The 17,300-nt window shown below is 42.1% G+C and overlaps 1 protein-coding gene across 1 annotated transcript in view; it reads left to right on the top strand.

Moving 5' to 3' along the window:
• pigs (phosphatidylinositol glycan anchor biosynthesis, class S) overlaps positions 1–17,300 on the top strand; it is a 61,655-nt gene that overhangs the window by 2,777 nt on the left and 41,578 nt on the right. Inside the window, exons 2-5 of the mRNA XM_078224571.1 lie at positions 126–265; positions 2,786–2,900; positions 3,334–3,423; positions 11,542–11,868. Of these exons, the coding sequence (XP_078080697.1) occupies positions 126–265; positions 2,786–2,900; positions 3,334–3,423; positions 11,542–11,868 (672 nt within the window). The remainder of the gene's footprint in view (positions 1–125; positions 266–2,785; positions 2,901–3,333; positions 3,424–11,541; positions 11,869–17,300) is intronic.

The raw sequence follows: 17,300 nt of genomic DNA, 5'->3' as shown, positions 1-17,300 counted from the left end.
CTAACATTGAAAGGGAATTGGCAGAAATATTAAACAGTTTGCGGGATTTGTTTTTATCTTTATAAAAATCTTGCTGTTTTATAGTTGATGTTTTCTGACACACATTCTGCATTTTGTTTCTTCAGAAAGGTCTCGAGGAAAGTATTCAGCCAGCTGCATCACCATGGTGGTGATATTGCTTGGGCTGCCTCTCTGGTGGAAGACAACAGAGACATATCGTGCTTCGCTGCCTTACAACCAGATCAATGAACTAGACATTCTATTGGTAATTGTTCATTTCAATGACAGTATGTTGGGCTTTGTGGGACTTGTTTTGAGTGTGCAGTTTCTTCAAGAGTGATAGATAACTCAAGTGAGTCCAAAGATTGTGGATTCAAATCCCACATGGGAAGTCAGAGTCATACAATACAGAAGAGGCCCTTCAGCCCATTGAGTCTGCACTGACAAAACAACACTAAATCTACACTAATCCCACTTTTTCAGCACCTGGCCCATGGCCTTGAATGTTATGACATTTCAAGCGATCATCCATGTACTTTTTAAAGATTGTGAGGTTTCCTGCCTTTAACCTCTCGGGCAGTGCATTTCAGATTCCCACCACCCTCTGGGGAAACCTGAACTCAAAATTGTCAGCTGACACTTCAGTGCTCAACTGAGCAAGTGCTGTAATATTTGGGAGGGCAACTGTGTTCTAGGTGAGGTGTTGTTTGCACTTTCAAATGGATGTAAAAGATCCCATTTCAAAGAAGATCAAGTCTTCCCAGTGTCTGTCATGGCCACTATTTATCCCTTAATTAACATGACTAAAAACAGATTATCTGGTCATTATCATCTTGCTGTTTGTGGGAGCTTTGCTGGGTGCAAATAGGCTGCTGCATTTCCAATATTACAACACTGACTACTCTTCAAAAATATTTAATTGACTGTTGTTTGGCAGAACAGAACGTGAATCTTGCTGAAGCTTTTGGTCTTGCACTCATCAGGATGAACATAAAAATGGCAAATTTGTGATTGTTGAAATTTGGTATTTTTGCCTTTATCCTGGTTAATGTGTTGCCTGTGAAATATTCTATACAGATACTTGACCAGTTCATTACACATTTACTCAAGTGTTTTTGCTTTCTGAGACAGACAAAGGACTGTGGTTCCAACTTGGCTTTATTAAAACCCTCAGATTAACAAAACAATTCTTACCCAATAGATTAAGTTAACTTTTCCCAAACTAGGCTAATTGCCTGAGAAATAGATATTACCCGGTCTGGTGAAATTGATTGGGCTGTTGGATTCAATTCACTGAGCTCACAGTGACAAATGAATTCAGGGTCCTCTTAGCACGAAGGTGGCTCTCGCACGCCCTTTTGAGTTGTCCCAGGTCACACTAGGTTTGGTGGAATACGGCTGTTTTTATCCCCCTTCCTTACCTCATGATGGGTTTCTGGCTATAAAACAACTTCCATTGTAAAGTACGAGCTTCTCGATTCAATCTAAGAGTTCTGGTTTCAGGTTATGATGACTTCCCTAGTGTTAACCCCTGTTTGATGTGCAAGACGGATCTGGCTTAAACTGCTATTGATACACACTTTCTACCCTCACTGTCCCTTCCTGAGCCTTTTTATTTCCTTGTCCCTAGTGGCTTTTGACCTGTGGTAACTTCATAGAAGCAGTTTTTAACTCTTAATTTATAAAGTCCAATTTTATGTTGGGTCTGATTTCTCAGGCCTTGCCCATTTGACCACAAGCGCAAGATGGAAAGCTTTGGCAACATGTTTTCCTTTGCAACAATACGTAATTGACTCTAAAGCTTTAAGATATCCAATGCTGAAGAAAGAGCTTTTAGAAGCGTGTATCTTTTTTCCTTTTTCTGGTTAACTGAGAGGAGACTGGCCTGGATTGGCCATGCAAGATAAGTGTTTTTCTTTTTCCTGCCTGGCCATCTAACTCCTTTCTGATGCTTTCCCTAAGGTCCACTCTCTCTGCATGAACCGACTTGGCTATTGTTGACGGACTCTTTGCACGGAATATCAGTGAATCCTGTCCTTATTCAGTGTCCACACACCAGGAAGCAACGTTTTTTGCCTTGATTTTTATTTCAGCTCCAGGGAGCTGAGTGGACCTATAGCCCCAGCTGAAAGCTGGCTCAACAAAAAACAGTTTAAACCTGGGATTTTCTGACTACGTTGGTCAGGATCAAACCATGCAATCAATATTGAACTGAGATAAATGGTGGAGGTGGTAAGCATTCTTAACTGCTGTGCCGTTAGGTGACCTGAAATTTCCTCTGAACTAAAAACAGCAAATGCTGGAAAAACTCTTTCTTGTGTCAACCTTGGTCCAGTGATAGGAAACCAAAACATTGTGGATTCAGGTCCTACTCCAGATACATCCTGATACAACCCAGGCTGATATGGTGCAGCACCAAGGGAACGCTGCACTGTCAGAAGAGGTTGTCCTTTAGATGAGATGATAAACAAGACCTTATTTCTACTTGTTTAGATGGTTGTAAAACGTTCCTATTCAAAGAAGAACATGAGTTTTTCCTGGTGTCCTGGCCAACATTGATCTGGTTTCTATTTGTGAGACCTTACTGTGCACATATTGATTGCTGTGTTTCCATCTGTTACAACAGAGATGACGTTTCAATCCTTTGTTGGCTTAAAGTGCTTTGGGACATTCGGCAGCAGCACAAAGCACTGTAGAAGTGGAAGATCGCCCTCGCTCCCACAGATTGTAACATTAAATGGTACACATAAATGTGATTCACGGGATGTTGTGATCTCCTTTGCAGCTTGACATCAGTGTGCCAGTGGAAGTAGTCTTTGCGAGAGGAACACTGACAGCAGAACAACAGAAAAAGCTATTGCCACAGACTCAGTTTAGCCAGAAGATGAATCAGCTAGACGGTGAGCAAATACTGCAGTAAATTTAAAGTTGCTGCAGCACATCAGGAAGGGGTGGGTCCCTCAGGTTCTATGTAATTGCAATAGTGCTAACGTTTGAACAAATAAGGGAATGTTTGTCCCCACCATCACTAATCCTGTTCTTCTCATTATTGTGCTGTGCAAACCAGCATGGCAGCAGTGTTGATTCTGTGGTTTGTGCTCTATTAAGTTGATCAAAGTCACCTAGTTACACACCAAAAATCCCATTTACCGTTCCCCACAAATGTTTGAGTATTATGAACCACAAGGTATATATATATATATATACTCAATGTATAACTTGCACCAGAAGTTTATTTGTAAATTCTGTCTCATCAGATTTGCTTCTTGTACAAATTGTGTTTGACCTTGTGTTGCTTTGTAAAGTTTAAACCCTGTTCTATCTCTTTCACAGGTAAAACAGGGTTCAAATACAGGTATGAGAAGACATATAGAGCTGCTACTGGTTTAGAACAAGATGCCATAATGGGTGAAAATGTGGAAGGTATAGAATTACTGCTGCATGTCTTCTTTACGTTGATTTTACTTCCATCTGTTTCATTTGTATCAAAGGCAGGAGAGCCCTCTGTTTATGTTGATACTGAAAGGAGAAGTTTGAGACTAAATGTCTTGCGTTCCAACTCTGAAAGATCAGCCCCAACAAGGTCACTGGGAGAGCTTTGGTGTGGGGATATGACTGGTATGTCTGGTACCAACCCCCTTCTCCACTGAGATCCTGAGCTGCAGGTGTGAGTTTCATGAATTAAGCAGAGACTTCTAACAATTTGTGACAATAAGTGTCCACCAACATATCAGACCCATCTTGAAAAGCATTGTGAGGCCCCACTTTCAGGGTCTACACTGATATTTGTTGTTCTGTTCTAATCTCCCAGAGCTTGTTTTAGGGCACCAGTCTCAGAAGTGTATCCCACCAGTGAAACTCTCTATCTGCATCATCATGCGGAAATTATCATTGAGCATGATGCATTCCTCTTATAAAGCAATGGCTTCAATCTTCCTAATATCAGAAGAAATTTCTGCTCATCCATTATTGGATTGTCGAGGGGACCAAGGCGATGGAGATAGAGCTGTATGTTGTCAGCATACATTAGGAACCTGATGTTGCTGTCGTATGTACTTAAAACATAGAAGGGGGCCAGTATCGATCCTTAGGAAGTCCAGACATAATAGAGAGAGTAAAAAGATAAAAGCCATTAGAAGAAATTCTCTGGCTCTGAGTAGAAAGATAAGAATGGGATAAAACAGCAAGTGTTGGAAATACTTAGCAGGCCTGGCAGAATCTGTGGAGAGAGAGACAGAGTTAATTCTTCTGGTTGATTACAACTCGTCTTCAGAACTTCTATTTAAAATCAAAATGGACCTGAATGAAGGTAATTCTACCCAGCTGCACGACAGAGGAAATACTTGGAGCTGGATAGTGTGCCGAAAATTGCAGGCAGATTGGGAAGGATGCGAACAAATCATTTATCACAGTTGCAGTCACAAAGAATGCCATCCTTGCCTTTGTTATCTTTAGACATGACTATTTCAATGCTGTCCTTGCCGGCTTCTCGTCTTCCATTCTACACCAACTGCTGTTTGTCCAAACCTCTGCTGTCTATATCTCTGCTCACCCCATCCTATTCTCATATTGCCCCTGCGCTCCTTGACTTTCTTCACTCCAGATGAGACTGCCTCAATTTTAAAATTCTCATCTATTTTCCAAACTTGCTCATGGCCCTTCCCCTATCTCTGTATTCTCCAGTTTTTGAAGCTTTTGAGAATCTGGGTGCTTCTCCACTTCTACCTCTTGTGTATCCATGATTTTAATAACTACACTATTGATAGCTTTGCTTTCAGATGTTCTGACTAAGTTTTGGAATTCCCTCTCTATCTTTGAACTCTTTTAAGATGATCCTTTAAACCTGTTTCCTTGATCAAGCTTTTGGTCATCTGTCTTGGTTTCTCTTCCTGTGACTGGCAGGAGAAAGCCATTTGGCCCATCAAGCCTGTGCCACCAAATTCAGATATATTATGGCTGATCACCTACCTCAATGCCATTTTCCTGCGCTATCCCCATATACCATGATGTCATTAATGTCCAGGATTCTTAACGATTTCTGTCCTGAACATGCTCAATGATAAAGCTTCCACATCCCTCTGGAGTAGGGAATTCCAAAGTTTCACCACATTTGAGTGAAGAAATTCTTCCACATTTCAGTTTTAAATGGCCTGTCTTTATTCTGAGATTGTGTCCCCTGGTTCTAGACTCACCATAAGAAGTTTAACAACACCAGGTTAAAGTCCAACAGGTTTATTTGGTAGCAAAAGCCACACAAGCTTTCGGAGCTCCAAGCCCCTTCTTCAGGTGAGTACCTGAAGAAGGGGCTTGGAGCTCCGAAAGCTTGTGTGGCTTTTGCTACCAAATAAACCTGTTGGACTTTAACCTGGTGTTGTTAAACTTCTTACTGTGTTTACCCCAGTCCAACGCCGGCATCTCCACATCTAGACTCACCAGCCAGGGAAAACATCCTATCTGTTTCTATCCTGACATGCCCTATAAGAATTTTGTAAGTTTCGATCAGATCACCTCTCCTGCTTTGAAATCGTAACAAATACAGGCCTAGTTTCCTCAATCTCTCCTCATAAGCCAATTCTGTCATTCCAAGGATTAGTCTGGTGAACCTCTGTTGTATGTACTCCTTTTATGGCAAGTACACTCTTCCTTGGATAAGGAACTGTACACAGTACTCCAGGTTATCACTGAGCAAAGCTCTATAGAATTGCAGCAAGACATTTTTACTCCTGTACTCTCATCCCTTTGCAATTAAGGTCAACATAGTGCTTGCCTTCCTAATTGCTTGCTGCACCTGCATACTAGCTTTTAGTGACTCACGAACAAGGACACCCAGGTCCCTTTGGACATCAGCACTTCCCAACCTCTCACCATTTCAGAAATAATCTGCCTTTCTGTTTTTTTGTATCGAATAACTTCACACTTATTCACGTTATATTCCATTTGCTATGTTCGTGCCCATTCTCTTCACGTGTCCAAAACTCCTTGAAGTCTCCTTGCATCCTCCTCATAGCTTACATTCCCACCTAGTTAGGGTCACATTTCCACTTCTTTCTTCTCAAAGGAACACCAGCAAAATCCGGAATGATAAGGTTTGGCACATTAAACATGAATTTCCAAGATGAAGCCGAGGTATAAAAAGAATCAACTTGCTGAGCAAAACAATGAGCATGATAAAAGATAACCATTAGAGTATGAGGGCGGTGCTCGTCCACTGAGAGTGGGTAAGAGTGCATGTTGGTGTGTAGAGGTGAGCGTGTATTCGAACCCTGAGAATGGCTCCCGCTGCGGCCCTGCTCCCGCTCTAGGATCCTGCTCCCCTCTGGGCCACCCTCCAACTTTGGTCCTGGAAGCTAAAGACTAAAATTGAAAACTTACCTTCCCATTGCTTGCTGTTCATCCAATCAGCAGCAACTGCAAGAAGAAATCAGCCTGTGATTGGATGAGCAGCAAATCGATGTCTGTAATATCTCCAGCAATGATTGGTGGGCCAGATAGATCGAGACATTGTGGACCTGCCATAGGCTGCTTGTTGAGCAAGTCTGATAGATTGTGAACAGCTATGACCCCAGCACTGATCCTTGCCGTAGCCCACGAGGAGCAGCCTGACATCCTAAGAATGACCCATTTATACCTACATCCTGTTTTCTTTCTGTTAACCAATTCTCAGTCCATACCAGTAAAGTATTCCACATTCTTCCATGTGCTCTTACTTTGTTCACTTACTTTCTATGTAGTGTTATGATAAGTCTCACAACACCAGGTTAAAGCCCAACAGTTTATTTGGTAGCACAAGCCACTAGCTTTCGGAGTGCTGCTCCTTCATCAGGTAAGTGAGAGTTCTGTTCTCATACAGGGCATATAAAGACACAAACTCAATTTACAAAATAATGGTTGGAATGCGAGTCTTTACAGGTAATCAAGTCTTAAAGATACAGACAATGTGAGTGGAGAAAGGGTTAAGCACAGGTTAAAGAGATGAGTATTGTCTCCAGCCAGGACAGTTAGTGAGATTTTGCAAGCCCAGGCAAGTCTTGGGGATTACAGATAGTGTGACATGAACTCAAGATCCCGGTTGAGGCCATCCTCATGTATGCGGAACTTGGCTATCAGTCTCTGCGTTGTCGTGTGTTGTGAAGGCCGCCTTGGAGAACGCTTACCCGAAGATCAGAGGCCGAATGCCCGTGACCGCTGAAGTGCTCCCCCACAGGAAGAGGACACTCTTGCCTGGTGATTCAGTCTAGTGGCTAGTGCTACCAAATAAACCTGTTGGACTTTAACCTGGTGTTGTGAGACTTCTTACTGTGTTTACCCCAGTCCAACGCCGGCATCTCCACATAGTGTTATGATCCCAGCCACTATTAATACTGGACAAGTTAGATCCCAGACTGAAACCTGGTTTAGTAGATCCAGCTTTTTTGGAAACCATGGATGAAAGTTACTGAACAAATTAACAGGAGTCTGCTGATGAACTTTTAAACAAATAATAAAACTTTTATTAAAACATGAAAAGTGAACTAAATTATACCAGAGAAAAAGGTTGGAAAGATCTCAATACGAACACAAAACACTTTAAATTCCTACTATTCATTTACCTGAGCATTATCTTTACAGACACAAGAAAACAGTGAAGAGTTGCCACTGGTTTGAGAAATGCTTCTCGCTTGGGCATGGCACAGTCGCAAATAGTTTTCTGCTGTTGAATTCCTGAGCATTCACTTGATGCTTCTCACCCCACTCATTTCTCTTCCCAAGGCGCACAAACACCGCACTCTCAACTCAACTGCAGAGCAAACAATGAGTTCTACTAACTCTGTCTTCATCTACGCAAATAGATACTTCACTGAGTCCCATAACTAATTATTCAGTTGACTATTATCCCACTAGCCTTGCAATATTTCTTGTCAGAAAGCTTCAAATCCTTGTCTTCTCTCTTTGGCACATTCTAAACACTCCCCCCCCCCCCCCCCCTCTTGTCTTTTCTGTGTCTGTCCCTGGATCACTGTCGCTAAGCAACAGTAAAGCTCTTCTTCTTGGTTTTTTTCCATACTTACTGAACTTTCGACCCCTTTTAATACATTTCTTTCACTTCGGGTGTCATAAGACCTCATTAAAAATGTATATATACAAACAAATTCAAAAGACCTGAAACCTCAGTCACAAGTCTTTCCAGACTCTCAGGCATTTATTTTCGGAGATGAAGACTGAGTTAGTGAAACTCATTATTGGCTCTGCAGTTGAGGAAACAGTGAGTTTAGAGTGTGGTTTTTGTGTGTCTTGTGAAGAGAAATGAGTGGGGTGGGAAGCATCGAGTGAATGTTCAGGAATTCAACGGCAGAAAACCATTTGCAACTGTGCTAGCTTCACAAACAAAACCGAAATGAAACGGAACCATTTTTACTCTACGTAAATATATAAATCCAATTAAAAAATATACATGATTCATAACAGTGGTACCTCACTAAAAGCTTTCTGAAAATCCGATTGCACCGCACCCATTGGTTCTCTATTTGTTACAAATAACATTTTTTTAAAACTCCCGACAGGTCTCTCAAAACATGATTTTTTTTTTCCGAATCAATATTGACTCGGCCCAAACATATCATTTTCCAAGGGTCTAGTTCTCACATCTTTTATATTTGCAACATTTTAACTACTACTGACCTCAGACTAACAGGGTGGCAGGGCGGTGGTGGTTAACCTTGGATGACTACCTGTGTGGAGTCTGCATGTTCTCCCCGTGTCTCCGTGGGTTTCCTCCCACAGTCCAAAGATGTGCAGATTAGGTGGATTGGCCATGGTAAATGCGCAGTGTTACGGAGATGGGATGGGGTGGGTAGGATGCTCTTTTGGAGATTCATACAGACTTGATGGACCGAATGGCCTCTTCCTGCACTGTAGGGTTCTATGGTTCTGTGTTTGCAGTTGTTCATTTTCTTTCTTCCTCCTTTCTTAAATTGTGAGATTACATTTGCTACTTTCCAGTCTGCACAAGCCTTCCCAGAATCTATAGGATTTAGAAAGACAACCACAATGTATCCACTACCTCTTATCGCAACGACCTTCAACACTTTGGGATGTAGAGTGTCAGGTCGAAGGGATTTATCAACCTTCAATTCAATGAATATTTGCATATTTCCTCTTCATTAATGCTAATTATTTTCAGCTCCTCATTTTCACAAGTCCCTTGGTTGCCTAGAATTTCTGGATTATTTTCTTCTGTGAAGACAGACACAAAGTAATTGTTTCGTTTCTCTGCCATTTCCCTATACTCCATTATAATTCTCCTATTTCCCCATGTAATGGACCCATACTTGTCCTCGCTAATCTTTTCCTTTTCACATACTAAAGCTTTTACGGTTCACCTTTGTTTCTCGTCAGCTTGCATTCATGTTCTCTTTCCCTTTCTTTATCAGTTTCTTGGTCGTCGTTTGCTGGATTCCCCTTGCTCAGGTTTACCACTTTTTCTGGCAATTTTATAAGCCTTTTTTTTGATCTAATGCAATTTTAAACTTTTGTTAGTCACAATTGATTCCCCTTTCTTGTTGGGTTTTTGTGTCTCAGAGGAATGTATATTTGTTGTAGACCATGTAATACTTGTTTAAATACTAGACATTGCCTGTTTACCGTCAAATCTTTTTGTGTATTTTCCCAATCCACTAATGCCATCTTGTCCCTCATAATTTCCCTTTTTCAGATTTAGCACTGTTGTTTCAGAATGAACTGTATCACTTTCAAACTTAATGTAAAGCTCTATCGTGTTATGATCACTATTTCCTAATGGCTCCTTCACAGCAGGGTTATTAATCAGCCCTTTTTTAGATAATAAATCTAAAACAATGCCTAGTTTGTTCTACAATGTACTACTCCAGAAATTCATCTCGTACTCCAGGAATTCACCCTCCACAGCATTAGTGCTGATTAGGTTTACCCAGCCTAAGTGTAAATTGAAATTGTCCATTGTTACTGTATTACCCGTATTATTTGCAGCTCCAATTTCCTGATTTACACTCTGTTCAATGTTACCACTACAGTTTGGTGGCCTGTAGACAATTCCCACCAATGTTTGCTGCCCTTTGTTGTTCCTTAACTCCACCCAAATTGATTCTGCATCTTGATCCTTCAATCTAAGATCTTTTTCCACAGATGTACTGATCTTGTCCCTAATCAACAGTGTTAACCCATCTCAGTTTCCTTTTTGCTTCCCTGTCATAAATGACAAATATGCGTGAATATTTAGTTCCTAGTCTTGGCAACCCTGTAACCCTGTCTGTAATAATTAAGTAAGAAGTTTAACAACACCAGGTTAAAGTCCAACAGGTTTATTTGGTAGCAAAAGCCACACAAACTTTCGGAGCTCCAGAGCTCCGAAAGCTTGTGTGGCTTTTGCTACCAAATAAACCTGTTGGACTTTAACCTGGTGTTGTTAAACTTCTTACTGTGTTTACCCCAGTCCAACGCTGGCATCTCCACATTATAATAATTAAATCATACCCATTTACCTCTATCTGTGCCTTCAAATCATCTACCTTAATGTAAATAATGTGTGCATTCAAGTAGAGTGCCCCCAACTTTGTTCCACATTCTGATCCTATTTGATGGTTGCCTTTGCTTTGTCTGCCTTCTGACTTTGCAAACTACTTTTCCACTTCCTGTAACCAGTTTTGCTTCCCTCTAGTCTGAGATCCCTCTCAAGTTCCCATTCCCAGCCTGGTTTGGTATCTAAAACTGTTGCAAATGGTTTCATTGAAACCATTTTAAACTTTTCTTAAAGTACCTTGGATTTTGTTTGCATTAAATATGCTCTATAAATGTAAGTTGTTGTTGAATAATGTGGAAGATCAGAATAAGATACCTTGTTACAAGGATGCCTGCTTCCAGCTCCATTGCATTTTCCGTCTCCACCCTTTTCCAGCCCATCTGTTTATGAAAATTCCATCCACGCCTTTACACCTCCAGACTGCACAATTCCAATGTTCCCCTGGCTGAGTCCACCCTCCATAAATCTAATTCAGAACTTTGCTCCTTGAATCCTATCTCTCTCTCTGTCCTCCTCACTTATCGACCAGGTACATGCTGACCTACATTGGCTCCCAGTTCCCACAGCCGCTGATTGAAAATTTTCATTCTGCGAAATTCCTTGTAGCTATATAAATGCGAATAGTTGTTGTTAAAATACCTTGCTGGCTTCTTTCTTTGATGTCACTGTGATCGCTACAAACTCCTCCAAACCCTTTATCGCTCTGATTCTAACTCTTGTGCAATGCCCATTCCCATTGCCCCACCATGGAGGCCTCTACCTTCCTTGGCTGTAATTCGAAGGAGTCTTCTGAAGAAAAGTCATCTTAAACTCAAAACCTCAACCCTTGTTTCTCTCTCCACAGATGCTGCCAGACCTGCTGAGATTTCCCAGATATTCTGTTTTTATTATTGGGAAGGATGCCTTTCTTGCCTGTAGGAATCTTTTCAAATAACCTTTTGCCAACTGAACCACCTGTTTCTAAAGGGGAGGTTGCTAACCTGGTTTCCTTTCTCTTCTATTTTCAGCGGCAGTCGACACACTGTTGCGGGTTTACGAAAGCTTGGCAGGTTCAGTGGTGATCTACGTTGTGCCTGCTGATTCCCAGCTCCTGCCACAGGAGGTCAGTGTTTACATTGGGAAGCACAGGGCTGCCTTCCTGCGCTCGCCTGTGACTGGATCGCACAGTGTGGAGGATGTGCTTCAGGACATTGATGACAATGTGGAAGAGATCCTGCAAACAATGTCCTTCACTGATGATATGGTGGTGGCAGCGTTATCCAGCCGTGTTCCCTCAGGAATGTTTAGCACTGACACCTTCAGAGACAGTATGACAGCTTTTAAATCCAGCCTTGGTAAGAGTTTCTTCCTCCTCTCTGCTAGTTGGTGCTCCAGTGTTCTCCCCAGCTCTCTTGAAGGTGTGGCCTGACACTGGAAGACCATTTCACTGCTGGTGATCACACTTGAGTGTCTTGTCTGAGGGCCCATTCTTTGTCTGAGACTAGACAGAACGGGGCAATTTTAACCTAGCTCACAAGATGGGCCAACTGGGATGGGAGTGGAATGCTGGACATCTGCCCCGCTCAACATCACATTTCACTGATCCCAATGAAAACTAAAAATGGACAGATTGTAAGGCAGTGTTGCACCCAATCTGTCAATTTAATGACGGGTGCATTGGGTTAAAATTGCCCCTAAGATCTTAGCAAGCACTTAGACTGGGAACTCCCTCAGCCAAACCTGACACTTTTCTCACCAAATAATCTTGTTCTTTCAATTTTATTTATTTATTTCTTTTGCAGGATATTCGTGCATTGGCCCGAATTCATTGCCCATCCTTAATTACCCCTTCAGAAGGTGATGGTGAGCTGCTTTCTTGACCCACTGTAGTCCATGTGGTGTAGGTACACCCACAGTGCTGTTAGGGAGGGAGTTCTAGGATCTTGACCCAGTGACAGTGAAAGAATGGCGATCATAGTTCCAATCAGGATGGTGTGTGGCTTGGGTGGGAACATGCAAGTGTTCCCATGCAGCTGTTGACACAGCCCTATCCCGTGATGGTAGAGGTCATCGGTTTGTTAGGTGCTATTTAAGGAGCCTTGATGACATGCTGCAGTGCACCATGTCGATAGTACACACTGCTGCCCACTGTGTGTTGGTGATGGAGGGAGTGAAAGTTGAAGGTGGTGGATGGGGTTCCAAACAGGTGAGCTTCTTTGTTTTAGATAGTGTCCAGCTAATTCCATTGAATGTCAAATGGCAATGATAGGATTCTCTCTTGTTGGAGATGCTCATTGCCTGGCATTTATGTGGCACAAAGGTAACTTGCCACTTGTCAGCCCAAACCTGAATGTTGGTCTTGCTCCATTTGGACGTGAACTGCTTCGGTATCTGAGGAGTTGTGAATGTTGTTGAACATTGTGTAGTCATCTACAAGCATCTCTACTTCTGACATTATGATGGAAGGGAGGTCACTGATGAAGCATCTACAGATGGTTGGGTCGAGGACACTGACCCTGAGGGATTCCTGCAGTGATGTCCCGGAGCTGAGATGACTGACCTCCAACAGCCACAACCATCTTCTTTTGTGCCAGGTATGCCTCCAACCATTGGAGAGTTTTCACCCTGATCCTATTTATTCTACTTTTGCTAGGACTTCTTGATGCCACACTCAGTCAGTTGATGCCTTGATATCAAAGACAGACACTATTAGCTCACTTCTGGGGTTTAGATCTTTTTCTATCTTTGGACTAAGACTGTAATTAGGTCAAGAGCTGAGTGGGCCTCACTAAGTAGGTTATTGCTGAGTAAGTGCTGCTTGATGACACTGTCAGTGACTACTTGCATCACTTTGTTAATGGGGCTGTAACTGGCTGGTTTGGATTTGTCTTGCTTTTTCTGCACATGATAAATGCGAGGTGATGCATTTTGGTGGTTTGAAGTCGGGCAGGACTTACTCAGTTAAGGGGAGAGTTAAAGAATAAAGAGATCTAGGGATACAAGTTCATAGCTCCTTGAAAGTGGAGGCACAGGTGGACAGAGTGGTGAAGAAGGCATTCGGCATGCTTGGTTTCATTGGTCAGAACATTGAATGCAGGAGTTGGGACGAATTGTTGAAGTTATTGAAGTATCTTCCCGTGCCTGGATGAGTGGAGCTCCAACAACACTTAAGGAGTTCGATACCATCCAAGTCAAAGCAGCCCACTCAAGTGCTATCCCTTGCACAAACATTCAATCCCTCCCCCACTGATGAACAGCCACAAGATGCACTGCAGGAACTCACGAAGATTCCATAGGCAGCACCTTCCAAACCCATGTCCACTACCATCTAGAAGGAAAAGAGTAGCAGATACCTGGGAACACCATCACCTGGAGGTTGCCCTCCAAGTAGCTCACCATTCTGATTTGGAAATATATAGCCATTGCTTCATTGTCGCTCGATCAAAACACTGGAATTCCCTCTCTAACAGCACTGTGGGTGTACCTAAACCTCAGGGACTGCAGGGGTTCAAGAAGGCAGCTCACCACCATCTTCTGAAGCACAACGAGGGCCTGGCCAGCAATGAATGAAAAAAAGCTGATCACCTGATTTGATGGTGACATCATTACGGTGTTGCAGAGGCTGCTGTTTTACTTTTAGTTCGTACTTTGTATAGGCAAAACCGTCTCGAATCAATCTGTTGTTAGTTTGAATCTGTGCGTAAACCACATCATAGAAACCCTACAGTACAGAAAGAGGCCATTCGGCCCATCGAGTCTGCACTGACCACAATCCCATCCAGGCCCTACCCCCATATCCCTACATATTTTACCCACTAATCCCTCTAACCTACGCATCTCAGGACACTAAGGGGCAATTTTAGCATGGCTAATCAACCTAACCCGCACATCTTTGGACTGTGGGAGGAAACCGGAGCACCCGGAGGAAACCCATGCAGACACGAGGAGAATGTGCAAACTCCACACAGACAGTCACCCAGGTCCCTGGCGCTGTGAAGCAGCAGTGCTAACCACTGTGCTATCGTGCCTTTGCTTTTTGTTAATACAATTCCTAACCTAGGACATTACAAAACAAAAATTGGCGACAAGTTGGATTTAGTTTTCATCGAAAACATGGAAAAAAGATCCTAAATTTAGTAAAAGAAAATCATTGTGGGTTGTCACACTTTGAATATTAGAAGGCTGGGGAGAAGCAGCAACAGGATTACAGATTGAAGTGCCAGTGAAGGAAGGCCAAGTATGAACACCTTTAGAAGAGATTCCAGGCACTATCTGCTATACTTGTAAAGAGTGGAAGCTTTGCGATACGCCTGGGGTCATTTGAAAAAAACATGTCGCCAGTGGTCTCCAGCGTAAAAGGGGAGTTACTGGGAAGACAGTAAAAAATAAAATGCTGAGTAGTCTCGAGTCACTAGTGCCTGTCAGGGAAATGGCAGCTATTAGGATCCATGGTTATCTCAATGACAAAAATGAGTCATGGAATTACTACAGTGTTTTCAGAAGAGTTGCTCATACCAGCTTTTTGCAGTAAAATAGGAAGTGAAACTTTTAATTTGCTCTGGAACTTGGTTTATCCAGCAAAGCCAGGAACCCAAAATTTACAATGACTTGACAAAGATCCTTGAAGAGTATTACTTTCCAGAGCTACAGATCATCACGGAACGGTTCAGGTTCCACTGAAGGAGTCAAGTGGAAGGCAAAAGCATAACTTGCTGAGTCGTTAGAAGATACTCCTTGAGATTGTCTGGTTTGCAGTCTCTAAAATGAGGGTACCCAAAAGATTGCTCACTGAAAATGCTTTGACTTTAAAGACAGCTGTAGAAATCACAGTGTTGCTGGAACTGGTTGCTAAAGAGAAGTCACAATTTGGTGCAGGAATGAAGATCCACAAGTTGGAAACTGCCCATAATTCAAAACAGCAACAAGGATGTCACCGATGTGCCAATATGGGCCATTCAGCGAGTGAATGCTGGAGTAAGGATAGTCAATGCAAGAATTGTGGGAAAACGGGTCACATTGCAAAAGCTTGTTGGGCTGGACCAGCTTCCCCTGAGAAGAATGTTCAGAAGAAGAATCTGGGTATCTTCAAGAAGAACAAGTTGCGTTCGACCCAAAGAATCTACAACATGGAAGAATTATAACTGTGAAGAAGAGAATGTCCAGAAAGATGAAGAGCTCCAACTGAACGTTTTATCCATACAGGGTGAATCACAGAGATTCTGGGTGATTCCAATGTTCAGTGGACAGCCTATTAGGATGGAGGTTGAATCTGGTGCTGCTGTAGCTTTAATTCCTGAGGCTACACACCAACAAAAGCTGAAGCATCTTCCTTTAAAACCAGCTGACGTGATTTTAAAGATATATACAGAAGAGATTGTGTTGTTAAAAGGTTACATCATGGTCAATGTGGAGTTGAGTGGACAAACAGTGGAGTTGCCCCTCCATGTGGTCCGTGGTAATTTTCCAGCTGTATTTGGGAGATCATGGTTGGAGAACATAAAGCTTAACTGGAATGCTGTCAACAGATTGGCCAATGTCAAAACAGACCCACAGCACCTTCTGGATAAATACAAGAGGGTATTTGAAGAGGCACTGGGCTCAATGAAGGGAGTTCAAGTGAAACTCATTAAGTCTAATAGTCAGTCAAAAAGTCTCAGAGTAAGGGTGGTGCCATATACAATTCATCCCGAGGTCAAAGAAGAATTAGTACGATTTGTTAATACTGACTGGGCTACCCCCATTGTGCCTGTCATGAAACCAGATGGTTCAGTTTGTATTTGTGGTGATTATAAAACAATCATAAATCCAGTGTTTGCTGATCAGTATCCGCTTCCGTTAATTGAAGATTTGTTTGCTGGGTTATCGGGTGGACAGAAATTCAGCAAGATTGATCTTTCACAAACATATTTACAGATGTGTGCAGCTGCTGAATCATAACCATTGCTCACCATCGTTACTCATAAAGGTCTTTTTCATGATAAAAGATTACCTTTTGGAATAATATCCGCACCAGCCCTATTCCAAAGATCGATGGATCAGATTTTGAGTGGGCTCTCCAGTGTTTAACTTGATCAATGTTACTTGGATGATATTCTAATTACAGAGTCCAATGAACAAGAGCACTTGAGTAATTGTAAAGCATCATTGGAACGTCTTCAAGTGCATGGTGTGCATATAAAGAAAGAAACGTGTGACTTTTTGAAGACGTCAGTCCAGTATTTGGGCACCTTATTGGTAGTAGAGGCCCACATTAACAACCTAAAAAGATAGATGCTATTTTAGAAGCACCACATCTGAAGAACGTGCCACAATTGAGGTCCTTGGATTAGTAAATGAATATGGCAGATTTACTCTTAATGTAGCAACATTATTGAAGGCATTGCATTGTTTGCTATGTGTGAAAGTCATGGGATTGGACCACAGAATGTGGGAAAGCATGCAAGGATGTAAAAGATGCTTTGCAGAAGTCTGAAGCATTGTTTCATTTTCATCCGAAGCAAACTATCTTGTGATGCTTCACCTTATGGACTGGGGCAGTAGTTTCACATATTATGCCTTTGGGAGAAGAATGTCCAATAGCTTTTGCTTTGCTTATTATTACTAGTGCTGAATCTAACTGTGCTCAGCTAGAAAAAGAAGCATTGAGTATAATTTTTGGCGTACAAAGGTTTCATCATTATTCATATGGTCGCTATTTCACATTATTGACTGATCATCGACCTTAGCTACTGTTTTTGGGACGTATAAAAGCTTATCTTTGTTAGCTTGCTAGCTGATTGCAAAGATG

The sequence above is a fragment of the Mustelus asterias genome, chromosome 12 (genome assembly GCF_964213995.1).
Source record: "Mustelus asterias chromosome 12, sMusAst1.hap1.1, whole genome shotgun sequence".
Taxonomy (NCBI): domain Eukaryota; kingdom Metazoa; phylum Chordata; class Chondrichthyes; order Carcharhiniformes; family Triakidae; genus Mustelus; species Mustelus asterias.
This window is presented reverse-complemented; position numbering and strand designations above follow the sequence as displayed.